Source organism: Lentinus tigrinus, assembly GCF_003813185.1.
Source record: "Lentinus tigrinus ALCF2SS1-7 unplaced genomic scaffold L226scaffold_9, whole genome shotgun sequence".
In the NCBI taxonomy this organism is placed as follows: Eukaryota; Fungi; Basidiomycota; class Agaricomycetes; order Polyporales; family Polyporaceae; genus Lentinus; species Lentinus tigrinus.
The window spans coordinates 387,677-412,700 of NW_027137918.1; the positions used below are offsets into that span (position 1 = coordinate 387,677).

Here is a 25,024-nt window from a genome sequence, read left to right on the forward strand (position 1 = left end):
AGGGAACCTCAGGAACTCAGCTTTTGACTTGTTCCCAGTAGTAAGTTCTCTCTCCCTATTCAATCTGACGAGGCTGATTCTTTACGTGTTCACGCAGGAGATTCGTATCTCGCGCGCAAGAACCAGCCGGTACATCTTCGTAGTCCCCTTCCATGGGCCCTTCCGTATAAATGGCATGCCCGCATAAGTCGCGATATCTGAGACTCGCAGCGCACGCGATATGTCTCCGGCTTCTGCTCGACCGGTCCCTCTAGCTCCCCTGGTTATACCGCCAGAAATACAGACCGCCTTCGATGGTGTAGTCAATATCCTCATCGTCGTCACTGTCTTTCCTGCTCTTCTCGTCCCCATCGCTGTATGTCTGTTCATGTTCACCAAGCCGGAGATCCAGAGGAAGGCCATCTTCATCTTGAACGTCCTCAGCGTTGTTCTGGGGTTCCTCTGCGGAGGGATCTCTATAGCGACCGTAGTGAGTGTCTAACCCCCTCTCAGCACTAGCCGCGACTAATAATGTCTAGTCCCGTTCTGTTATGGGGCGTCAAGTTAGCCCAGAGTTTATCATTGCCCTCACCAGCCTCTACTTCTTCATTCCTCTATGTGTGCAATGCATCCTCTTCGTGAGGATCTTCGCCGTGTACCCACCCCAAACCATCTCCCGGATGCTCGCCCTGATGATATACGGGACAACCATGGCATTAACGGTGGCCCGCATAGTCAACCATGCTATCTCCCTCAAGAAAATAAGCGGTGCCCTCCGTCTCTCCGGGGACCTGTGGGGAATCAACGCCGTTGGCCGGCGTATTCCCTTTGTAACAGCCGAGCTGTGTATGGGGCTGGTCTACGACACGTGAGAGCTTCCTGCGCATCTGTCTGACACCCCATCGCACTGATACAAAACATGTAGCCTTGCGTCCTCGCTGTTCCTCTTCCGTCTCCGACAAGGAGGCGCGCTGAGAAGCCTTTAACCCGTCGAGAAGGAGGTAACTAGCAGCGAAGGCCGCAGTACGTCTCGCGTCTCTCAAATACCCCAAGCCGTAGCTAAGGATTGCCTTTGTACAGTGTCCTATTCGGCGCGGCTTCGTGCGCTCTTCTACATCGCGCTCACGAACTTCGTCGTTCCGGTGATTTTCAATGTGGTCCTGCTCATCTTGGCCCGCACAGATGACTCCACCGATATCATCACCGATACTGGCATCGCCCTCATGGCGGTCATGTCTGTCAACGTGTACGTTCAGATTATCAGCGGGCTTCTCGCGACGCTCTGGTGTCATGCAGGATCCCGAGAGACCACTGCGCGATCTCCGGGGAGTCCGGTGACGGGGTCGACGACGTTGAAGTTCGCGACACCGAGCACTCTCACTTCGCGAATTCAAGTTGAAATCGAGGAAACCCAAGCGTCTATGGTCGGAAACGACTAGATTCAATACGACGCACAGATCGTTACTGTTCAAGTACTTGCAGAATTGGAATAAATCGAGATTGTCGTTCGAGCAACGTATGGAACAGCCTGAATGGAGCAACTAGGATGGCAGAATCCGACCACTGGCACGGACAGACATTGAACCTCACATACGACGAGAAACAGCTAATAAATACAGGGTGGCGCAGCCAGTCCAAGTTAGAGGGGTGTGACCTTGAGTAGCAGCTCGGGTTTCGTGCTGCGATCGCCCATCGTCGGGTATTCTATGATGGAGAAATTCCACGTGATGGGCTTGTCCGTTAGTTCGAACTTGAACGTGGTGAGCAACACCGACAGCACGATTTCTGACATCGAGATTATCAGTACGATGTTTTGTAAAGTATCGCGACTCTGACTTACTCATCTCGAGTTCGGCGAACTTGAATCCGCTATTAACGTTAGCGTCAGTCTCCGCGTAGTCAACATCTTAAGAGAAAAACGACTGACAGGCAAGCCCGCCCTCCAGCAGAGAACGTCATCCTAAAGAGGATCAGTCAGGGCCCGCCGAGACCGCAAAGAAGGAATTAGGATACATACAAGTTCGAGTATATTCCGGGTACATGTGCTTCGTAGAGCTCCTTTGGAAGCTCCTCCATCCAACGCTCCGGTCTCCACTCAAGGACGTCTTCCCCCCAGAGCGCTTTATTCATGTTACAGGCCCGTAGGTTCGGAACTAGATGCGTTCCCTTCGGCACCGGGATCTCAGTCATCATGGATCCGTCCTTCCCGCGGACGGGCCAGGTGAGAGGAACTACAATGTCCTCGGCAGCTCTTGAATACGGAACGTGAGCGATGGGTGCAGAGCAGAGACCAGAAGTAACATAGGACGGACTTACACGCGTAACATAAATGCAGCGGGTGGGTACAGACGCAGGCTCTCCCGGAATACAGCATCAAAGAAGGGTAGTTTCAAGAGTTCGTCGTGTGGGATCCTGGGACCTGTAGCATTGTCAACGCCATGACCTTGTGCTCCCAGTAGCTCTGCGCGAAGGCGTTCCTGGGCATCCTGATTTTGCGCGAGGAGGTAGAGCATGCGGGACATCCCATTCGAGGTCGTGTCAAGGCCGGCGACCATGACGGTCCTGTGGTGCGGTGTATATGAGAACTATTGAGCACAACCTAAGGCAGGAGGGAGGCACTACTCACGACACCTGCGCGATCAGTTCGTCGTCAGTGATTTTGTCCGCATCCGACGCCATCATGTTGGCCTTCACTGTTAGGAAAGTGATGAGTGATGACACGGAGACGACAGCCACGAAGCGCACGTACAGAGGATGCTCATGATATCCTGCCCCTCATCTACAAGCCGTAGCTGCTCTTTGTCGCCTCTGAGTAGCGTAGGGCCCAGCACGAGTGACCCGCGGATGTACCCGTTATCCGTACCCACGGGTTTTCAAAATCCAAAGCTCATACCCGCATCCTTACGGGTATGTTCCCACGGATTACCCATACCTGTGGGTATGATATTCGGATACCCGTGGGTTTATGCAGCCTGCAGATTACCCAGGTAACACCCTCATGTTGTAGGCACGAACCGTGGGATTCTAATGATATGTCACACAAATTTTTCCGATCAAAACTGAGTGTGCTAGAGGCAAAATAAACATGCCCAAATCCGGAAGTATAGGCTGTCTTTCGTGCTCACAGGCGCTTATTTACCATCTTGGGCGCGAAAGACAGCCCATCCTTCCGGATTTGGGCAAGTTTATTTTCAACATAGCACACTCAGTTTTGATCGGAAACATATGTATATTATATCATCAGAATCCCACGGTTAGTGGCTACAACATTAGGTTGTGCAGGTACCCACGGGTTTACCTAGCCAAACCCGCATCCTTGAAAACCCGTGGGAAACAGGTACTTATACCCGCGGATGTACTTACCCATGGGTATTCCCACGGATTTATCCTTGGGTACCCACGGGTTTTGCTAACTCGTGCTGGGCCCTAGAGTAGCGCGGCCTTCTTCATTTCGACGATCTCCGTTGCACGGCGTCGCAAGTTCTCTGAGATGTCGAGTAACCGGTGGAGATTCGGAGAGAAAGGAACGAGACGAAACAGCCTGAAGATGAGAGATCCAGGGAGAAAGCGCGACAACGCAGGGACAAGGAAGGCAATGGATGGGACCTTCCCGATCATGGTGCTGCCACCATGCTGTCAGATGAGCGTGACAAGCGCAAGAATAGGTAGAGCTCACAAGAAGAGTTTGAAGGACTCGCCGAGCGTGTCTCTCCCATCCTCCACGAAACTACCAAATGAGTATCCGAGGAATGCGTTACCCATCACTTCAAGTGCCGTCTTCGCCATGCATGCATTGATGTCGAGCTCGTGGCCCTTCTCTCTGCAATGTTCCCTCATGGTTTTAAGGAGCTGTGAGGGTATGGCAATGTGAACCAGGAGAAAACGTGATTCATATAATATATACGCACATTGTAAGCCACGTCATGAACGGTCAATGACATTTCTTGCAGATGTGTCCGAGAGAAGGCGGAGTTCAGCAGCTTCCGCTGGCGACGGTGTTGGGAGCCATTTGTGGCTAAGATTCCGGGTCCAAGCAGAAGGCTGAGAGTGCTACCGTATGCCATTATATAAGCCGGAATTCGTCGGACTCGGGAGGGCTAGACTTACTTCAACGGAGTGACTTCCTTCGGAAAGTTATCGATGTCTTGAACGAAGATGCAATGGAGCGCTCTTGGGTCAAACACAACAAGAAGCCGTTCCTGACAAGCAAGATTGGCGTATGAGGGATGTGTACCAGAGTTAGCATGACTTACACCTAGAACGCCGTGAATCCGATGCGCAGGACCATATGTCTCGCATAAGCTTGCGGTAAACTTGCCAGCGGTGACCGGATCCCGGAGAAGTAGTATATTTCCTAGGAGGCTGAAGTAAATGGGATTGTTCAACCAAGGGTACGTGATACATACCGAGAAGCAAGGAGCCAGACGGAGGCCCTGGTAAGTTGTCCAGGGGAGAGCGTTTGAGGTAGCGACATAATATGCGTATAAGGACGAATATAGAAGCCAGAGCCAATAGGCCGAGAAAGAAAGAAATGGAGGCCATTTCGGGTATGAGTCCAAGCTGCATGGAAGTGTGAGTAGGAAAGGGAAGGGGCATGACATGCGATTGAAGAGGCGCATACCTACTATGTCAGCTTGTTTTTGCCCTAACCCTGACTGTGTTATCTTCAGCGATGGTGTCCAACCGCTCTTACGTGAGTCCAAAACAATCTACTGTGTGTAATCTGATGGAAGAAGTGACGATGCAGCGGCACACCGGAGGATGGAAGTGGGACCACACAGCCTGTAATGACCGCTGTAGGAGAACGAAGGACTCTACTTACATGTCGAACCAATGATCTTGCATAAGCTTACACCAAGGCATTGCATCCCCTTAGTTGATATAGGTTCTAGGCACTGGTAACTTTAGAAGAATATGAGAGATAATTTGAGCGGAAGAGGTCGGAAACTAAGGACGCACGGCGCGGCAGGCGCCCAGCTTCCTGGCGGCTCTCGTTGAGGAAGCGCCAGCGCCAGCAACTCGACTCTTCCTCCAGGACCCCAAGGATCCCTAGCTGTAACTAGCCTCCTCCGCCGCCAATACAGTACGCTCCTAATAGTATCAAAAAGAAGCCCACATACAGAACTTAGAGGTGAGCGGAGCTTCGACGGCGTGCGGTCTCAGGTCCACGCGAAGCACTTGGAATCCTTCTCAGTGCATACCGCGTCAACACCGCCTGATACATGGCCTGATCTCAGCTCAGCAAGCTTCTGTGTCTTGGAACTATTGCACGCAAGATGCTACTCTGATAGCTGGGGGTCGGCCTGCGGTTCTATCTCCTGCGGGATCCGGCTGCAGAAAAACGCTCGTACCTGTTGTGCAACGTGAGTTTCACGACACTATGCCGGTTCATTCCTCTGATGCATGCGCAGGTGTGGCTCGCGATAGCTCGGATCTCCCACCGACTACTATTGACTCTGAGCTACCACGAGCGGAGCGGAGAGCTCGGCGGAGCACGTACTACATGAGCGGCGTCATAGATGCCCGATGCAATTGTCATAGGATATGGGTTCACTAGCCTCTCGCAACCCATAACGATCAGGAAGCGGGCGAGCTTCCTCGTAACTGCGATACGACCGCTCCGTGACCAAACCCACCTGCTATTGCTCGAAGCTGTCCACATCATTACCCTGAGGCACGCTTCGTCCGAGTCTTCTCGCAGTCATGACGCTCACTGACCGCGCCCGCTAAAACAGGCCGTGCCCGCTAACAGCGCCGGAACTTCGGTGATGAACGATGCAATCCACATCGTTGTATATACCCAGGTCAGTCCTTCTCATGAACTCTTCCAAATCAGAACCGGTGGACGCTCAATGAGGGGGGACGACCGCTGTAGCAGTTCCGGGTTACATGGACCCACAATTCCCGTACGTAAGATGCGACCAGCCCGGACGCCCAATTACCGCTCTCAAGGGCACAGTGCCTTGCTGGTACAGGCTGCAGCGTCCCAGGATGTCGCATTTCATAAGATTGGTCACTCCCTGGCGGTGAGAAGGCTCAAGTGAAGGACCCTGTCCCAAGCCGCGCGATTTCAAGCTTCCGTGCGTATTCCCATACCCAGTACTGCGCGCGAACCGTCAGAATCATTTCCGCTGATACAGAGGGCATCCTTCCACTCGACCTATTGATTTGTATTGCCGGGCCTTTGTGCTCCGTAGGTTGTACTATTCCGAGAGTACCGTTCGGACATTCACGACTGCTTCTCAAGGCATAGTCAAGCTTCGAACACGACCACATCCTATGCCGCTCACGGAAGGGCGCAGCTTCCTCGGCGAAGCGCTAACGGCTCCAAAATGCCACGGTTAGCTTCCATTCGTACTGGGAGAAGTCGGCATATCTGTTCCGAGTCATCGACCGTTCGCATCGACGCAAAACGTTTTGCGTCCCTATGTTTCATTTTGGGAACTTGACGTGCATCACCCTCATTGGTCAGCCACGTACCATCTTGCTTCTCGTAGTCTCTCAGTAGCAGCGCTACAAGAGGACTTTGAACTACGTGCTCGCCGCAGAGTGACTCCGCGCCAGCACCGTGGGCGACAACACCGTTACGATCGAAGAGAAAGCTGACATGCCAGACAAGACCAACAACAGCAAGAAGGGCCTCGCGTTCTGGTGCATCAATCTGCGTCGCTCTCTTCCTCTCCGCGCTTGAACTCTCTGCCGTCGCTACCACTCTGCTCACAAGAGCTGCATGCGAACGACTTCGTATGGGTGGGCTCAGCGTATGCCCTGTCATCCACCGCATTCCTCCCTATGAGCGGTGGGATGGGGCAGATATTCGGACGACGCCTCACACTCCTCGGCGTATTGGCTCTCTTCGCTCTTGGGAGTGGACTTTGCGGCGGGGCGAGCGACATGCAAAGGCTTATCGCAGGACGCACCGTTCAAGGCCTCGGCGGTGGCGGTATACAGGCCTTATCGGCTATCATCCTCGCCGACCTGGTGACTTTGCGTGAGCGCGCGGTACATGGTGGTTTCTTTGGCTTGTACGTTGTTTCGTCCGCGTGCAAATTCATTCGATTACTGACACTTCGATACAGAACATGGAGCATCGCAGGCATCGTCGGACCCGTTGTGGTGGCAGTCTTGCGGACCAAGGACAGTGGCGATGGTAACGTCAATGTTGATCCGGAGTGGCAAGATGTCGTCTCGGACAGCAAAGATTTCGAGGACGAGGTTCCCGCAGTGGTCGAGCGCCCCGAGCACCTCCTGGGGTTAGTTCCAGAGATAGCGGACGGGGAAGTGGATGTCGCCCTTCATAAAGAACGCGCCAGCTTTGATGAGGCTATGGATGACTTGGATGGAGGACTCGGGAGTGAAGAGGACGAGGGCGGTGAGGTACCGGAGTGGGAGATCGAGATCGAGGACGAGGACGGCAGGCCCGAGGCACAAGTCGAGGCTGAACAGGATCCAGACGACGCTAGTTTGGCCCTCGACGAGTACTCACAAGTCGGGTATGCACCTCTTTAGATGATTCGAGTTGTACGTACATGCCAGGCATGCATTGGCGCAGCCCCAGGTCGAGTTAGGGCGCCTGCGCGAATATGCCAGGCGCAAAACGGTATCATGTCCGGCCGTTTCGCTAACCTGTCCGCGCGTTTGCTCCTCCACGCCAAATTATCGATACACTGTCCGCACTTTGAAGGATCTCCTCCACCACTCATCCGTTCCTCTTGAAAATTTGGAAGTTACCTATTCTGAAGCCTTTCGTCTCAGAAAAAATATCAGTTTCGTTGTATTCCTTCTCGTTCGTGTTGTATTGCATGCATCCAAAACGGGCGCTAACCTGCCCATTTGCTTGCGCGCTATGCTTCCCACCCTCTCGGCTAGCCTCGGCTCTCTCCCGACCTTGCCGACACACTAGCGCCGCTGTGCGCGCTATGCCGGCACTTGAAGTTGGCAGGAACATGGAGAATGTTCAACGCCATGGGTCACCAGCTGATTATTTTTCGCTGTATCTAGGGGTTTCTGGGAACTGTCTCAGAAATTCTGAAGGGAATCCATGCAGTGGATCTTTAGATTCTTCAAACTGTGGACAGTTGAGCGATAACAGACGGACCGAAGCGCCATATAGCGCTGGCAGAATCCTCCCCGCAACAGGACATTGACGCTGTAGTGGACTGACAAAGGTGCCGTACAGACAGGACCGACGAGCCACTTACGGCGGACCAATTTGCGATCACCAGGACAGTTGTCTGATCCCCGTGGACATCATACCCTCTTGCATGCCAGGCTGCGGCCTTAGCGCTCACAAGGGTACCCTCCTGTGTACTTCGTGCAGCCTCAACCACTCCCTTTGAGGCTTAGAAACGAATTTTGAGTGGTGTGCTCCGGTAATTAAATTGCAGCTACGGCACAAAAATGGTCAGTTTGTGCATAGGGAATTCGTCAAGAATTGCGACTCTGTCAGACTCCGGACGAAGGAGCGCGCGCCCGCTCTTGCCCTCGCCCACTCACGCTCACCACTGTACCGTCCGAGTGATACCGTCCCTGGTGGTACGTCTCGTTTGAATATGTCTGGTCATCCGGAAGCTCATCCAAAATCTGTAACCCCTCTCAGTTTCCACCGCCCATCTTTCCTACAAGCTCGACATCGCTGACTGTCCTTGGCTGTGAGCATTCAACGCGGGCACAACTTGCCTGAGATTCGGAAGGCTGTAGGAGTAGGCTGGTTGAGGAGGAGGTCCGACGCAGAGAGGACGAAGGGTAGCGGGTGGTCTTTGTTCTGCACAAAATCGGTGAGTGCGCCTTTCGTCGAGTTCTCATGCACGTTCAGGGTCTCTTACACATGCTCTCCTGCTGCGCGCTGGTTGTGTCAAGACCATCTATGCGTCAAGTCCGCCGGAAGCCACCAACCATTGAGCCACTTGTCCCTCTGGCTCCTAACATGGCGACCTACGCTGTCCCCCGAAGGCGTCCGCGGCAACCAGCCCCGCGATATCGAGCAGATCAGGGACATGCTGCTCAAGTATATCTCGAGACCAGCTTATATCATTCTTGCCATCACCGCAGCCAACACGGACTTGGAGAACTCAGATGGGTTGAAGTTGGCGCGGGAGGTCGATCCGGAGGGTCGACGGACAATTGGTGTTTCGACGAAGGTCGACCTGATGTGAGTGTCTAGATGTACCAATAGGGCGTCATCATTGACTCTCTCCTCTCCGGCTGGGATATGTACCATTAGTGAACCGTGGCCTCTGACTCAATCAGCTCTGTCCTAGAGGTCGAGCGTGAATTCTTCGAGACACACCCATCGTACTCCAACAAGGCGCAGTATTGTGGAACATCATTCCTTGCCCGCAAGCTGAATGTGGTATGTGTTATGCGCAGCCTACCTCAATGCAACACGTGAATCTCATGAATCAATCAGATCCTCATGGCGCACACCCTCTTGCCCGCGCGCTCGCGATTCGATCATCGACGACCTCTGCGACACCCTGTAAAAGTGCCTTAGGATGCCAATTCATGCGTACGCAAGACTGCTGCCCTCTGTGTCGAGAAGTTGTACGACATCGAGAATGGGTTCTAAGAGCAGGACATGATCGCGGACAGCATTCCTATAGTGCGTCACCAAGTGCTATTCCGTATGTCCGCGTGCAAACCTCTCGCCGAAGCTCCCTCTGACATCCACATCGCTGCAGTCACCTTCGGTGCGGAGATCGCCAACAAGCTCATCTGAGCTGTAGGGACGTTTTGCTCTACTTTATGCCTCATCACGATACACCGCAGAAGACACAGGCGAGAGCGAGCACATATGCGAGTAGGTCTTACCACAGTGCCACTTGGCACTTCCTCGTCGTTTCCCCACTAATCTATCTTACCATCACGCCCGCAGGGCGGTACTCCGGACATCCTCGCAGCAACACGCCAGATCCTCACTAACTGAAACCGCCAGAAGATCCCGTACTTGTCGTTCCCGCCCGAGCTCCACTCCTCGCTCGTGCCCTCGACTGTGCCAGGAGCGAGCAATCAAGTCGCGCCGGGTGCAGAGACCGTTGGCCAGGCCTCTCCCAACTCAGAAGACGTCCTAGACCCCGTCGCCAAACCCACGCGTGAGTGCAGCTCTCTCCACCTGAAGCTGGCCACCGCCGAGCGCCGCGAACGCAACTCCCACCCACCACCATCTGGCTACCACACCGCGCCCGCGTCTGGCCGCACCTCCCCTCATTCTTCACTCGCCCTCTCCCTCACACTCGACAACGTGCCGGCGCAACGGGACACAGCGAGGGCACATGTCCAGACCGAGGTGCTGGTGAAGCTCGCCGAGCGGTACAAGGCGCTGGAGAGGACGCTCCGCGACATGCAGGATGCGTTGCGCATAAAGACCGCGAGATTGAAAGCCTCCGCCCAGAGCGTGATCGAGCGATCACCAAACCTGACGAGGTTCGGGCGAAGAGCAGGAGTGTTAGCAGAGAGAGATCGCAGGTTGGGGCAACAGCAAGCAGATGTCGCGACAGGAGCAGGAGCAGGAGCAGACATCATGCGCGCCGCTCGGAAGAGTTGCCCCCCTTACCCGTTATACCGTCAATGACCCTCGAGGCCGAGCACTTCGCGTGTGCTCGTAGTCTCAACGTCTTCCTGGCAAAGACGGATAGCTGATCTGGCGCACAAATTATCCAAGCGGTGGACGACCTCCAACGCTGAGATCAACCAGTTCGCCGCAGCCGCCATAGCGTCGCGTTCTTTCGTCAATCGCATGAAGACAGAGATTATCCCCGACCAGGAGAATTCCACGCTGTGGCTCGACCGAGCCTTATGTCTCATCCTCGCTCTTCGTGATCATACCCGGCAAGACCCCATCCTCGTTCGGCTTCAGAGACACAAGCGACCTCATCGAGGTAGTGCAGCCTTGCTCAACGGTCAATACGTATGCTCTACCCTGGCCTAGGAGGCCATGTCGTCACAGTGTTCGTCACCACCATGTTCCGCTGGTCGACGTCCGTTTTCACTCCGCGGGTCCAGTAACACCCCTACACCTTCCGACTCTTCCTTGAACGCGCGACTTCTGCAGATTGTAGAAGAGGTGTATAAGTGTATAAGTTGGGCCGCGTGACCCGCGAGGAGATCCTATTCGCTACTTTCAAGACTTCGCTCTGCTCCTGACGAATGTACTTATTGATGGAAGTCAGACTAGCCGAAACAGTTACAGCATCGGGTCCGACGCTTGGTGATGGACGTGACTTCCTTGCCATCGCGTAGCATATAACTGGCAACTCCAAGTGGGAGTAGGGTTTTGTACTATGCGTTGCAATTACATAGAGGTCTCAGTCGGACAGGGCGGCCTGTACTAGGAGGATACTAACGTGCATGACACCTTGTTCATCTGAGAGAGACTGAGAGAGGAAACAGATGGATTAATCACTAGGCTAATGGTACATTGCATGATGACGGTGGCAACGGTAGCAATGGGACTAGTGAACTGTACAGGAAGACATGGGACGTGAGTGAGAGCACAACCGTAAGAGTTCAATCACTGCCTCCACAGTGGAGAAGTATCCGGGCGGGGGTAGCAGCCAAGATAGGTGTAGGAAGGTCGTATAGGCAGCGTGGACGAGCAACGCGTCCCGGTTGGGCAGCACCGGCTCTGGATGGGGATCTTCGGTATGCGCAGAATAGCCAAAGAACCACCCGATCTTGGCGATCATGGCCAGTACGACGCCGATGAAATACCAAAGGCCGCTAGGTGGGTCACCTCCGGGCTATGGTCGACAAAGGTGACAAACTCCCCGTTGCGCTCTGTCTTCAGCCAGTCGCCAAATACATCGTGGGCAACGGTAGTGATGTCGACCACCCTGTATCGGTTTGCAGTCTGCGGCCGAAATGAGGCATAGAAGACATAAATAATAAGGCGAAGGGCCCTCGGGTCCGGTGCTCACCTCGGTAGGTATCAACGTCCAGGTATGGTCGCAGAAGGCCTTTTTGGAGCGGTCGTCGAGAAGCAGACAGTTGCTGGGGATGTCGGCACTGATTGAAGTGACGTCTACACCCAAGTAATACTTGTAGAAGTCTATGGTCCAGTCGAGAAGCATTGGGTTCTAGGGGTTAGGGGCCGTGAGCAGCTGCACAGGTAGATACGCAGCATAGTGATGGTATACGTACTTCTGGAAGAACCGAATCGCATATGGGCACGACTTTAAGATAGGCCCTTGAACCCGTGGGTGACGTCCACGACGCACGGTAGTCGACCTTTCCAGTATTTATGCAAGTGTATCCATCTCGGGCCATGACCTAAAGGGAGTGCATGAGTGGACGGCAATGACGGGACGGGCGTTGCCCCTACCATTCTCTTCGTTCGTCCTGATATCGTTATGTTCCGTGAGCCCTGCCAGGTTGAGCCGTGGGACACTATCCTGAGAGGTTAGATGATCATTTTCTATCGCTCAACGCGCACAGGTACTCACAGCTACCCCAGATACGACCAAACCAAATATCACAAACAAGCGCGGAGAAAATGCACGCCAATTCAAATCCCAAAAGGCCCTCCGGACTTGGAAGTGGATTCTTGGTCCGCCGCCGTGCGGACGCACAGATGCACGCGGAGACATACATACCTCCGGCCGCTCCTGAGCCCGAGGAGGTCGGCAGTCTCGTACATGGCGTCAATGGTGCGCTTCACCGAAAACATTCCCTTGTACAGCTGCCCCGTCCAAGCTGGTGTGTTGTATCCATGACGGAACTTAGAGTCGAGGACTGTCAGGAAGTTTCGGGCTCGCAGCTCGAGGTCGGCGTCGGAGAGACTGCTGTCGACAAGTGGACCGTGCAAGTGGGGCTTGAAGGAGGTGTAGTCTATTAGGTGGTCAACTGCGGCAAGTGATAGAAGTGGACTCGTGGGCATGTTGAGACCTGTGTGTGGAATCCGAGACAAGAAGTGGTGATATGTAAAGTGTTTGCAGAGGAGGGTCGCACAGGGGTAGCCCCTCAATTGGACCAGGCCATCCCCCAGCGCCAGCATCCGCCACCCGCAACCTGCTGGACCAGGCCTTGGACCTCGGTACGGAGCTCGACGACGATGTCGAGGAGTTCAAGCGTCGTACATGCCTCAGCCCCTTGTATGATACAACACACGTACAGTATACAATACATACAGCAAAGCTTCCCCCTCACGTACGCCCAATCGCAGCGAACTCCGCCGTAAACTCCTCCATCGCGTCCAGCGTATCCGCCAGGTGCTTGAAGCTCAACGGAATGCCTCTGCTCATCGCCAACGAGCTTGCCGTGCGCACCGCGTTCTTGATCTGCCGGCCGTTGACCTCGCGCTCCGCGAGCCTGTCGACGAGGTGCGGGCCGAACGCGGCCGTTTCGACGCCGACCTTCTTGAGGAAGGCCGTCCAGACCTGCCTGCGCGCGTCCTGGGTGAGCTCGTGAAAGTGCAGCGCGACGTGAATGCGCGAGAGAAAGGCCTCGTCGAACGCTTTCACGCGGTTCGTGGTGAGGAAGAGGATGCCGTGGTAGTACTCGACGTGACGGAGGCTGCAGAGTGTGCGAGTTACGATGAGTGATGAGTGAAGCGTTGGCCAGAGCATACTAGATAAAGACGTACAATACAGCGACCATGGCGTTACGTTCCATGTCATGGAGAGACCGTTGCTCCAGGAAGACATCGGCCTGCGAGACCGAAGGTTAGTCAAAGACAGCCTGCGCAGCGCAAGAACAAAATACCTCGTCAATGAGAACGATCGCTTTCCAGCTCGTCGCGATGTCGAACACGCGGTTCAGAGCGGCATCGAGGTCCGCGGCATTCGTGCCCAAGTCGCCCCCACCCACGACATACAGCGGTCTCCGTACATGCTCGCTTGTCGCCTCCGCGGAAAGCGTCTTGCCAACGCCCGGCGGGCCGAAGAGGTTGATGACGAGGCCCTGGCCCTTGCCCTCGATGAAGTCGTCGAACCCGTTTTCCGAGTCGTGCGCCTCGACGAGCGTGCGCAGGAGGACCTTGTGTTCTTCGGGCAGGACGAGGTTCGCGAACGCCTCGTCGTTCCACGAGATAGGCTGGACATGTTCGATGTTGAACTCCACTACATATCATAAGGATGTCAGAGGTGTCAAGTCAGTTCTTTGCAAGTCTGTCGGATGAAGCAACTGTCATGCATGAAACGTACACCATGTTTTGTCGGACAAGCTGAATCCGTAGAGGACTGGGGAGGTGAGCATGAGCTCGTCCTCGGTCAACTCGACATCCTCGCGCGGTAGTCTGGACCGTGCCTGGAAGGTCGGCACAGCGCTATCTGTTCACGATGGATGTCAGTCTCTCGCTCTGGTGCCTGCGTGCTGAGAGCTATGCATCCTCACTTGGGTTGTATGGTATCGGCGGAGGTGTCGGGGGATAGTTTCCGTACTGATCGGGCCCGGGTGGATTGAACATGGGCATCTCGGACTTGACAACTGGCATTTCGTAGTTGGGGTTCAAGCGACGGAAGCTCCCTGTATACCAATCTCAGCGACTCTGCACTGGAATACAAAACATGTTAACCTACCTCGGTCGATCATGACACGAGACTTCACCTGTATGCGTGCGCGTGACGGTCAAATCGGAACGTTGGCGGGCAACAGACAAAAGACTTACATTGTAGTTGACGCTCTTCTTGCATCCTCCAACAGCCGAGAGCGTGTACGTCGCGCGCCCCGTGTACTGCATGTGGTGAACTCCCTTCAAGGACACCCACTTCTTCCCGCGTGCGACGAGCGACATCTCGAGCTGGCCCGCATTAGGATGGAACTCGATCGGATAGACGTCGAGCGAGTTGATCTTCACGGTGCCCTTGAACACCGGGAGGAACATCCTGCTCTGCACTCTCCCGTACGTCTTCCCGCTCGCCTGCTTGATTCCCGCATCGACCACGCCTGGAAGCGGCGGCGGCGGTGGGAGGTAGGGCGAAGACGAGTACACGGCCTGCGCGGGGTTGAACGTGCCTGCGCCGTAGCCTCCCATCGAGCCAGAAGCGTCCGTCTCGTCCACGGCGTCGATACTCTCGCAGATCAGGTCGTACACGCCTCCAGACAGGGTCTGGATCTTTGTCGCGGAGACGAGCTGGAACGCGCGCGGCTCGCCGGTGACGGGGCACTCCGTGATCACGGTCGTGCGGGGGACAAAGACGGCGAAGAGGGTGTCGAAGGTGATCTCTCCGTGAGCTGTGAGGTTCGCGACCTTCGAGAGCGTCGCGCTGTAGTCTTTCCGGAGATAGTCGACCAGGACAGTCACGGACTTGATGACATAGGACTCCTCTGTTGTGATGTTGTGCTTCGCTCGCAGATTCTCGAGGTAGCTTTCGAACCGGGGGAGGAAGGCAAGAAGGAGGTAAGGGTCCAACTGGAACAGGAACATCAGCGTCGAGGCACGATCTCAGCTGACTCTGGGGCTTACCTCCAAAGGCTCCGCAGTCCACGAGATGCCCTGGACCTTCTGGATGACATCCTTGAGCGCGATGAGAAGGTAAGGACTCTTCACAACAACCTGGAACGTCGGCTCGCCCTGCTCGCCATCGACGGGCTGCGGAATCTTGCGCACGACGACGAAGCAATACGAGACCCACGGGTCGACCCCACCCGTATCCCCGTTGCCGATGGTCTGGAGCACATCCGCCTTGACCTTGGACGAACTGTTGCGGTACTTCCACGCCTTGGACCACGAGCTGTAGAAGTAGTCCACGCGCTTCACCTTCAGGTTCGGAGGCGGGGGTAGTGCGGCGGAAGCGACGAGCGCCGTGGTAGAGTCGTCATCCTCGGGCCCGTCCTCGTGCACGACCAGCTGGCCGTGCCTGTTGAAGAACTGAGGTTGGGGTATGAAGCCGCCTGGCAGCTGCCTGGACGAAGTCTTCTCGGACTTCTCTGGATCTTCGGACCGAGAGCCGGTGCCGCGACGGGACAAGAAGCGACGCATTATGCTCGTCTTGAAGCGGAATGTGTGTTGGACGTTGGAAGATGGGTGGGTTGAGGGGTCGCTATTGCGGAAAGGTGAAGTTCCGTGATCTGCAACGCTCCCCTTATATGTTTTTCTGCTGGGAGTCGTACATCCGAAGCGGGTCGGAGACGCAAGGGGCGGTGAGCCGTGACTCAAGACCAGATCGCCTGGAAGCGGAATAACCTACCGCAAACGCTGCCCGCTGCGCTCCAATCCAGGGTCTACCCCCGGCTTATCGGTTGCAGTGCGAGTCAGTGTGTGGTGGAAGAAGCGTGCGTGCAGTCATGAGGCAGAGGCGAGGCGTTAAGGCGCAGCATGCGCCGACATCTTACGGCGGGCTTCTCGCGCTATATCGCTCCGCTGGCGCGGCGTTCAGTACAACGCGTCGCTGGTTTCCCAGCTCGACGCCGCGCGCCTGGGCGATGCGGTAATGCGCCGAGTCTAAAAGGGAGCAATGCGGCCAAGACGTCGTCGTCGCGTACGATGGAGGCAAGAGGATATGCAAATGGGGCCTCCTACACAGCCTAACTTGGTTAGCGCCTCTCGCCCAGTCAAATTGTTACGGCATGCTTCCGAGCTGGAATCCATACGAGACGTCGACGGCGTCCGGTAGAATACATTTGCAAAGACGGGACTCACAGTCCCGCATCTGTCATCACAACCACATCGCAGCCGCAGCCACGAGTATCCCTGTCCACCACGGACTTCCACGCTGTCTCGGCACGACCCCATTCGGGACGCCCCTGTCGCCAACTGAGGTCCCTGACACAGATGCAGAGGCGGTCCTTGTTGAAGCTGAAGCTGAGAAGTAGATCAGCGCGAGCCCAATTCGGCGGCACTGACGACGAACCTCCGGTGATAGGTGACATGCTCGTAGGAGCGGAAGTCGCTGCGGTTGCAGAGCTATTGGACGCGGTTGCGGCATTCGCTGACTGGCCAGGGCTGCGTAGGGTCAGCTGAAGCGCAGGCACAACCTTACGAAGAACATACGGGCAGAACGTCAGCGTGTAGTCGGCATTGAGACCGGAGTCGCACGTCCAGAGTGCAGTCCCACTCGACTCGTCGAATGCATACGCGTACGCGTTCGGGCAGTTGCCCTCTGCAGAGAAAACACGTGGTGAGCGCCTTGCTTCGCCGTGACAGAAGCTACACCCACTAAAATAGTCGTAATACTGAACGCCTGATGGCGGACATGTTGCGGCGGTACCAAAGCTTCCGGAGCAGCAGTTGGGCGAATCAGCTGGCGGTTCGCGATCGTCGTGTCAGTATGAGGGTGGTGGCGCGATCGTCTATCTCGCTACGCACTCGGGTTCCCGTCAAGATTCGCAAAGCACGCGCTCTTGCAGCCAACTGGAAAGCCGGTCGAGTCGAACGGTCCCTGGATCGGCGCGGGGCAGTTCGGCCCGAGGTCAACAGGGCAGTCTGCTACTGGACAGTTCACGTTGTTCGTAACGGCCATGGGAAGGTTGTATCCATCCACGAGGGACACTGTTGCAGATGATTCAGCCACTCGATGCCACCACCGGCCAGCTGATATCGACGCACTCACCATCGTAGAAATCCCGGTTCCCATCGCCTTGGAGGGTCCATTCTGCGACAGTCGCTGGAGGCACGCCCTGTACAGTGTGATGAGCGATTACATACAATTGCGGAGGGAAAACGACGCACAGTACCCGTCGTTGGGTCACATAGCAGCCCGCCGTTGCACCAGCCGTCGAGACAGGTGGGACCGGTAGTGATGGTAAAGTCGCAGTCGCGTCTTCCCTGTGTTGGGATATTGTCAGCAATCGACTCTACGCATGCTCCTTCACAAATGACAAAGGGAACAACTGCTTCAAGTCGAAAGGGGCAACTCTCGCAGTGACGGCACTGTACTGAGAAGACGCGCGGGGACACCGCACTCGAGAAAACGAGGCCTAAGGGCACTCTTGGCTCGTGGCTAGCACAGCCTCCAAGCCCAAGAAGACCAGGCCAAGCGCACCGATACGCCCCTTGCCCAGATGCTAAGAGCAAGCAACGAGCCTTGGCTCACTTACCCATATCCGACCAGCCTTCCAGTTGTCCGGAACAGCGATGGTCACAGAGTTCGAAGGCGGCGCTTCCCATCTGCGCCGCGGAGTTCCGTCAGCTCTGCCCCCTCGAAGGTCAGAAGTGTTCAGTAGGCTTACCCCGTTGGGAAGTCGGGGACGGCAGTGCCGGCAGCAAGGTCCGTGTACATCTACGTAGACGGTTTCTGGGTTAGTCTGCAGCTTGAATGACGTCCGCAGTTTGTAAGCGCATACCGCAGGCCTGTAGAAGACGGGTCAATGCTCGAACGGGAAGACAGTTCCACACGACACACGACGCACCATATGGTGAACGGACAAGCGTTGACGACGGTGAACGTCCGCGCCGTGACTTCCATTGGGGTATACACAAGCGCTAGCAGAGCACAGATCAGTGGCGTCGTCGTCGTGAGCGTCATGATAGGTCGTGAGAGGGAGTTGTGCGGCAGTTGAGCTGGGACCTGTCGTGTAGATTCTGATCAAACAGGTATCAGCGATGGTGGTGGTCGAAAGACAAGTCAGCGCGCGTCTGTAAATTGAAGTACAGGCTGGACTTACGTCTACATATAGCACAAGAAAGTGCTGGCGTGGCCCAGAAAATTTGGGGGCTATGAAGTGAACGCCGAGATGCGCAGCTCTGTCTGTGCCGCGGAGGCGTGGCACCTCGAAGCTTATCCTCGGAGCTCGTTGGAGAGACAATTTTGGGTACGCCACGAGGCGCACAGCCGCTCGGACTTTGTGGGCGCCCGCCTCGCGGAACAAGACCTCGGCCTCGACTCCCGAGCCTCACGAATGCTGAGCCCAACGCGGGTACTTTGGGTGCCTATCTTCATCTGCGAAGAAGGGTCTGCAGGAAACAAGAATAAGCGTGTGTGCTCAAGTGAGTCTACTTCGCTGGTGCGAATGCCCTCTGTCCGCCTGAATACGTCGTCTCCAGAATGTCGTGAATGTGGTGCCATAAGAGCGCGTTGCCAAGGGCCCGTACCCCCGACCACGGATGTATGACCTAACGAGAGGACGCCGGTTGTCAGCAATACCCTTCACATATTGACGAGTATATTGCCGACTTACCAGAGGAAGAGTGTCATCCGGTAGCTCCCTTTAGTTACCGACGCGCGTCGCAAATTGCTGCAACCGTTGAGAAATCATATTTGGTGCTGCGTGAAGACGCAAAAACAAGGGCCTGAGTGATTTGGTTGCACAGCATTCTGTTTGAGGTGGACTTTGGAGCAGTCGAGCCTCGATAGATTCAAAGTCTCTGCACATACAGCAGTTGTCGTCATGGTGGTCCTGATGATCCCTCTCTCTGTCTCGCGCGGCTCTCTCTCCTCGCTTGCTGACTAAGCAGCGCATCCTGCCCCGGACCCTCCCTTTCCTCTCTTATCCTCTCCTCCTAGGTCCCAGACATCCTTGGTCGTCTTCCTTCAACGTGATGATAAGTTGGAAGTTTGGTCTCGGCCAGTTGATGAAGCTGTTTCAGTACCGTAATGCCATGTGGACACGTGGCGGGGGCGCCCAAGCGAAGCCGCACTCGTCCGCAAGTTGTGACTCGCACATTCTCGTGGACGATCATCAAGGTACGAGTCGGGATTGCGTAACGAAACCGTGAGTACGGTACCCCGTAGCTATAGGTGAGTGTGTATGTATCGGGATTCGGCGTAAGACATCAGGCTGAATCCACAGCTTATCTCTTCTCGGGTTCTAGACGTCAACTTTTCAATGCATCAGAGTGCATCATATGGCCGGACGATCAATGGGAACAGGGCACAGGATGCCTCGCAAGGCAACGCTGCCTACTAAGTAGTACTCAACACATCTGTCAATGAGAAGACAGATGGTCTGTGACCTCACTGGAGGGCCATCTCGTGCCTTGATGGACTCCGCAACTATTGTCACAGGTACGAAGCCTGAAAGTGGCTTCGACATGTCGAACCAGACCGATTGACCACACCACGCTATAGCTTGAGCTCGAGTATGCCGCCCTATAGTGGCCTTTCTCGGAACAAAGACACGTTGAAGTCGGCCGAAGGTGGGTTATTTATCTCCATTGCCCACGACGCTCGTGGCCGTCATCACTGATGCGTGCCCGCTCAACACCAGAGCGCTCCCACGGATCCCTCACATCATGATTCTGCCAGTGCCAGTCCAATCCCCATCCTACATAACCTGCTACACGGGCACTGCGCGCTGTCAACCCAATTTCACCTCGTGCAAGCGGTGACCTCACCGCGGTCACAGCAGGAACCCGAGTGTGCCAAGTAGGACCGCCTTTGCGCGATAAGGGATGATGGGAGGGATGCTCAGGGATGCTCCTACCGAGGCGGGATATATACATGCTCTTTTGCTCCCTTGGCGGGAGTTGGGAGCTTCGTTTCCGCTTCGCACCTTCTCCCCGCTAGGTTAAGAATGTCCGACTCGATCGACATCGCCGCTGCATGGCACCTCCTTGAGATCACCGGGATCGTGCAGTCGGTCTTATGCGGGCTATTTGGTGCGTCTGACCACATCTCTCCCTCTTCTGCCATCTGACAAGCTCCTGCAGGTATTTACTTCTCTCTATTTATTCTCGCTCTATGGGCCAACTACGGACGTAACGACTCGTCTTCGCGAAGGTTGAGGGTCGTGACCATCGTGCTGTACGTCCTATAGCACTTCTCGACCAGCAGGCGCTCTAAACGTACTCGCAGCTTTGTGAACCTATGCGCGCACTTCATCGCTCGCTCGTTGCAATTTGCTCGGTCGCGGATTATGGAGCCTTCATCGAACGAGTTCTTCAAGTGGGGCATTCCTCTCATAGTCATCGGAAAGTGAGTTCCGTCGTGGTCCGTTGTCGCCGCGCCTCCTCACACACAAGTTTCAGCGTTACCACCACGTTTGCTGTATGTTTCACTCCACAGCACCGCCGCGGAGACATCATGACTGACCCCTAGCATCCAGGGTCTGTGTTCCGACGGTCTCCTCGCATGGCGTTTCTACGTCCTCTTTGATCGGAAGAAATGGGCATTGTACATTCCCGGAACCTTCGTGATCATCAACGCATGTACGTTCTCCTTTCCGAGTCTTGAATTCCCGTCTCACTCGTCGTCTTGTAGTCCTATGCTGGTCCGCCGACGCGCAGCACCTCGCCGCATACCACCACTACGACTTCTACGAGAACACGCTGCTCCCGGTCACACTCAAGATCACCGTCGCATGGGGCTGGCTCATGTTCGTCATCAACACGATCCTTACAGGCGCGATTATCCTCAAGATATTGTAAGTGGCTTCCTCTCAAGACAAACTGGGCCCCGCTCAACGCGTGACTGGGGATACGCAGCTATGCCTCGCGCTTCCGCACGACTAACAACAGATACGACACGGTCGTCCGCGCGTGCATCGAGTCTGCGCTCGTGACGTGGGTGGGCCTGCTGCTGTACGAGATCTGCTCGCTCGCGCCTAACGGACACGTCGTGGTACGTCTTCTCAGCACCTCTGCAGCTCCTGCGCCCTCTGACAAGCTGTGGCGCCGAACAGACCAACTACGACGTCGGCTACGTGATGGCGTCCGTCATCCCCGTCTTCTTCGTACGTCCCACTCCCAGCCCTCTATTAGCAGTATTCTGTATGACTCTCACACGACACCCATCTCCACAGGGAATCTCCCAATGCCTCATCGTCGTCCGCATCGCGCTCACGAACGAGTTCGGATCCGGCTCGCAGCACGCGAAGCGCAGTCATACGCAATCCGGCCTCTCATCGCAGGCCGGGACGGACGGCTCGCGGACCATCTATGCTTCGCCGCGGTACTCCATGCCGCGCCCCAGTGCGAAGTTCGAGGACGCCTATGCGGACGATCACCTACTTGAGGTGTTGCCGAGTGGGCCGAGGGTGCACGTTAGTGTGACGAGCGATCACTTTGCTTGAGACGCTCGGGCTGGCTCCAAGGGGGTGTGTGTGTCTTGTACGTCGGTTTGTGCGTGTTCCTGTTCTTTATATTATTTATTCCTGCTCGTTTCGATCCTCGGCTTGCCAGTGAAGCAGCATCGCCCTCATGTTGGGATGCCGACGCACGTAGTCAAATTGTTCCAGGACATGAGCCCGCTTCAATGCACCCGTGCCCACAACATACCCTCATTTCGCACCACGAGGGATACGATGTGTTCCACCCTCCGCTCATCGAACACTTGTTAAACCCGACGCAGCGCACAAAATGGTGTAGCGCTCTTGCTCCTTGCGCCACATCTGGCATGCTTTACTAACCGACGCTAACTCTACACCTTCCGTATTGGGCAAGAGCGATGATGTGCTGGCGAAGTTCGGCAGGCCGTGCACACCTACACCGTACTACCACGACCCCCTCGCACTGAACCTATAGTAAACTCACCTCGTTTGTCGTAAGTATTCGAATAACATCGATTGAATCGAATATTGATGACACTAAAAGGTTCTGGGCTGTGTCGGACCGCGCATATCGAGCGAGGTGAATCGTTGCGCCAGGCCTGACCAACGCATTTCTGGTATATTGCGGGCCAGCCCAAGCCTTCGCGCTACGTAAAGTCAAGCTCGACTCGTCTGTGAGCTTCCCATCCTTCTTTGCCTATACATTCCCTGACGGCGCTCGGTCAAGACAGGATTGAGTAGTGACGTGTCATTCTGGACGACGGGATGAAGTGGATTCAAAGCAATCTCGAGGACTGGGTGCACGACTTGCTACCGCCACCTGATTATAAGAAGGAGAGAGAGGACTTGGAGAGACTTGTGTTCAACCCTCACAAGGTCGATATATCGTCGGAGACAGCGATGCATCCGGACTTGGTCAGTTTTTCTTCTACTCTAACTTGAGTCCTGCACGCAGTTCGGAAAAGCTGAGAGCTTGCTTTGACAGGCTGATATGTTCAATGAGTACCTCGCTGTTATCGGTTGCAAAGACTTTGTGGTGCGATACACAGACAGCCATAAGAGCACGCGTACTGGAACCGTCGAGGGTCGCGAACGCAACCCCCTGAAACCTGACCTTGCGTTTCTTCCAACCCTGACCGAGGCTAGGAAAGCGTACGAGATCGATCAGCGACCTTGCAAGAAGGAGGGCAAGGACGTGGCGTCCCGTCCACCTGATACTTCTGCAGCCGATACTCCTAGCGCCGATGGTTCGCTAGCTCAATTGAACGCACGAATGACATGGGCATTGGGGGAAGTCGTAGTCCAAGTCAGACACGGCAAGCCCCGATACCCTTTCACTGTATGCAGGTTTCTGGCGATGTCACGGCAGCAGCAGATGGCTCGTGAACAACTCGCCGACTACGCTTTGGAGATCTTCCGTCACCAACACCGACAATCCGTGTTCATGATCTGCGTTTGCGACCATACCGCACGCTTCCTCCACTTCGATCGCGGTGGCGCCGTCGATGTGTCTCGCAGCTTCGACTACACCGAACACCCACGCGCGATGGGCGCTATCCTCTACAGGCTCTTCGGGCCCGGGTCGAACGGAGTGCGTCGCGGGCATGATCCAACAGCCACAATCGCACAACCAGACGACGCACAGCTCTTCCGCGACCTGCATAAGAATCTGGATTACGCGACGAACAGCACTGTCGTCGCGGCTCTGAAGCATGCAGCGACAGAGAACTGGCCGATCTATAAGATCAGTATCCCGTATCAGTGGCCTGATGGCGACAAACAAGAACCTGTTCGCCGCAACAGCACCTATCCCATCTCAACCCGGGAGTTCCTCGTTGGCCGCCCAGCATTCTCGAGCTCGTCCATGATTGGACGCGGCACGAAGTGCATGGTTGCGTACGACAAGACGGCGAAGAAGCCTGTCTTCATCAAGGACATTTGGCGGCCAGACTCACCGCGGTTGCAAACGGAGCTTGAAACCTACCAGAAGCTTTGGGAGGGTGAGAGCGACGTCTTGAAAGCAGGCGTTCCCACCTGCTTAGGCGGTGGCGATGTCTTCTATGACGGCGTGGTTCAGCACACGCGCACTCACGGATATCAAGGCCACCTTCCACGGATCCATTCGCGGATCGTTCTCAAGGAGATCTGTCGCAGCCTCGAAACCTTCAAGGGCTCATTTGAGCTTGTCATCGGTGTGTCGGACGCCGTCATCGGTGAGTGTTGGAATGGCACCCGAACGCGTTATGCGGTGATACATGTGGACTGACGACTTGCGGTCTACGCAGCGCATGAACGGGCATGGAAGCTAGGCATCTTGCATCGTGACGTCAGTGTCGGCAACATCTTGCTTCTGGACTTTGGCGAAGACCGAGTCATTGGGTTGCTCGCGGACTGGGATTTGGCCAAAACAAAAGAACAACTGGAAGACTTCTCGCCCACGCAGATTTTCCGTTCGGTATGTTATACCGGTGGCCCCGTCAGTTTACACGCTCACATGCCTTCCGCGGTAGGGTACCTGGCAGTTCATGTCTGCGCAGCTACAGCAATACAGCGATAAACGACATGAAGTCTCTGATGACCTGGAGTCCTTCATACACATCCTCGACTGGTGTACCTACAAGTATCTTCCGCACGCCCTTTCCTCTCACCCTAAGAATCTCGCAGACACTATACGCTTACTATATGACGAATATGCCATCGATGATGCCGATGGACACATCGTCGTTCGTAGGCCTACACCCGCAAAGTATCTCGCGGCTGTGAGCATGACGAACATCGTCCAAGGTCTCCCGAATGGACATCCATTCACCAAGATGCTGGAAAACCTCCACAAGCTTTGCGGGGAGCATTATCAAATCACACGACCCCCGCCACCCTCAGTAGTTGACAACCGCTTGCCAAGCGCGAGCGACGCCTCCTCCATTGCATCCCTTTCTCTCCGACGAGCGGCCCGGTCGGGTGGCACCGAGATACAGGCTACTCCCCACAACCCTACTTCCCGTCCTGCTTCAGCTAGCCCGTCCTCTCCGGCGGCCGTCACTGGGACCGGAGCGGTCTCCATCCCACAGCAGTCGTCACCTATGCAGGATCACACGCGCTTTAGGGAAATTATCGAACAAATACTCGACAAGGTAGAGGAGGACAAATGTTGGCCTCCCATGAAGAAGAGCGCGAGTCAAGCCCG

At 55.4% G+C, this 25,024-nt stretch overlaps 10 protein-coding genes across 10 annotated transcripts; 6 read left to right on the forward strand and 4 right to left on the reverse strand.

Moving 5' to 3' along the window:
* Positions 1–280: 280 nt before the first annotated feature.
* On the forward strand, positions 281–716 carry L226DRAFT_443216 (uncharacterized protein; the record flags this gene model as incomplete). Its single annotated transcript, XM_067674841.1, has 2 exons — positions 281–475; positions 519–716. Coding segments are annotated over 2 exons (393 nt in total), but the record flags the coding sequence as incomplete, so codon positions are not given.
* A 902-nt stretch (positions 717–1,618) lies between these two features.
* L226DRAFT_545113 (cytochrome P450) lies at positions 1,619–4,521 on the reverse strand (the record flags this gene model as incomplete). The annotated part of the gene is made up of 13 exons (XM_067682322.1): positions 1,619–1,764; positions 1,820–1,848; positions 1,907–1,939; positions 1,997–2,230; positions 2,296–2,541; positions 2,606–2,672; positions 2,729–2,785; positions 3,450–3,601; positions 3,656–3,828; positions 3,888–4,029; positions 4,087–4,178; positions 4,233–4,292; positions 4,366–4,521. The coding sequence occupies 13 exons, from the start codon at positions 4,519–4,521 to the stop codon at positions 1,619–1,621; spliced, it is 1,587 nt and encodes a 528-aa protein (XP_067536429.1).
* Positions 4,522–6,711: 2,190 nt separating this feature from the next.
* On the forward strand, positions 6,712–6,996 carry L226DRAFT_445089 (uncharacterized protein; the record flags this gene model as incomplete). Its single annotated transcript, XM_067674874.1, has 1 exon — positions 6,712–6,996. A coding segment is annotated over one exon (285 nt), but the record flags the coding sequence as incomplete, so codon positions are not given.
* A 607-nt stretch (positions 6,997–7,603) lies between these two features.
* L226DRAFT_533926 (uncharacterized protein) lies at positions 7,604–8,174 on the forward strand. Its single transcript, XM_067680566.1, has one exon. The coding sequence runs from the start codon at positions 7,782–7,784 to the stop codon at positions 8,124–8,126; it is 345 nt and encodes a 114-aa protein (XP_067536431.1). The 5' UTR covers positions 7,604–7,781; the 3' UTR covers positions 8,127–8,174.
* Positions 8,175–8,939: 765 nt separating this feature from the next.
* Positions 8,940–9,134, forward strand: L226DRAFT_460879 (uncharacterized protein; the record flags this gene model as incomplete). The annotated part of the gene is made up of 1 exon (XM_067675619.1): positions 8,940–9,134. A coding segment is annotated over one exon (195 nt), but the record flags the coding sequence as incomplete, so codon positions are not given.
* A 3,176-nt stretch (positions 9,135–12,310) lies between these two features.
* On the reverse strand, positions 12,311–13,245 carry L226DRAFT_390841 (uncharacterized protein). The gene is made up of 2 exons (XM_067674482.1): positions 12,420–13,245; positions 12,311–12,368 (listed from the first exon to the last, which is right to left on the reverse strand). The coding sequence occupies exon 1, from the start codon at positions 12,968–12,970 to the stop codon at positions 12,482–12,484; it is 489 nt and encodes a 162-aa protein (XP_067536433.1). The 5' UTR covers positions 12,971–13,245; the 3' UTR covers positions 12,311–12,368; positions 12,420–12,481.
* L226DRAFT_533929 (P-loop containing nucleoside triphosphate hydrolase protein) lies at positions 12,784–16,024 on the reverse strand. Its single transcript, XM_067680567.1, has 8 exons — positions 15,380–16,024; positions 14,582–15,325; positions 14,493–14,520; positions 14,308–14,439; positions 14,118–14,243; positions 13,678–14,033; positions 13,559–13,623; positions 12,784–13,488 (listed from the first exon to the last, which is right to left on the reverse strand). The coding sequence occupies exons 1-8, from the start codon at positions 15,893–15,895 to the stop codon at positions 13,119–13,121; spliced, it is 2,337 nt and encodes a 778-aa protein (XP_067536434.1). The 5' UTR covers positions 15,896–16,024; the 3' UTR covers positions 12,784–13,118.
* Positions 16,025–16,551: 527 nt separating this feature from the next.
* On the reverse strand, positions 16,552–18,380 carry L226DRAFT_461732 (Osmotin, thaumatin-like protein; the record flags this gene model as incomplete). Its single annotated transcript, XM_067675676.1, has 8 exons — positions 16,552–17,015; positions 17,073–17,156; positions 17,222–17,404; positions 17,466–17,532; positions 17,585–17,680; positions 17,953–18,022; positions 18,085–18,134; positions 18,261–18,380. 8 exons carry the CDS (start codon positions 18,378–18,380, stop codon positions 16,552–16,554), a joined length of 1,134 nt encoding a protein of 377 aa, XP_067536435.1.
* A 1,987-nt stretch (positions 18,381–20,367) lies between these two features.
* On the forward strand, positions 20,368–21,864 carry L226DRAFT_461042 (uncharacterized protein; the record flags this gene model as incomplete). Its single annotated transcript, XM_067675629.1, has 9 exons — positions 20,368–20,452; positions 20,504–20,597; positions 20,649–20,768; positions 20,822–20,840; positions 20,899–21,001; positions 21,054–21,216; positions 21,278–21,413; positions 21,475–21,525; positions 21,595–21,864. The coding sequence occupies 9 exons, from the start codon at positions 20,368–20,370 to the stop codon at positions 21,862–21,864; spliced, it is 1,041 nt and encodes a 346-aa protein (XP_067536436.1).
* Positions 21,865–23,197: 1,333 nt separating this feature from the next.
* Positions 23,198–24,692, forward strand: L226DRAFT_461736 (uncharacterized protein; the record flags this gene model as incomplete). The annotated part of the gene is made up of 3 exons (XM_067675677.1): positions 23,198–24,053; positions 24,126–24,295; positions 24,351–24,692. Coding segments are annotated over 3 exons (1,368 nt in total), but the record flags the coding sequence as incomplete, so codon positions are not given.
* Positions 24,693–25,024: the final 332 nt, after the last annotated feature.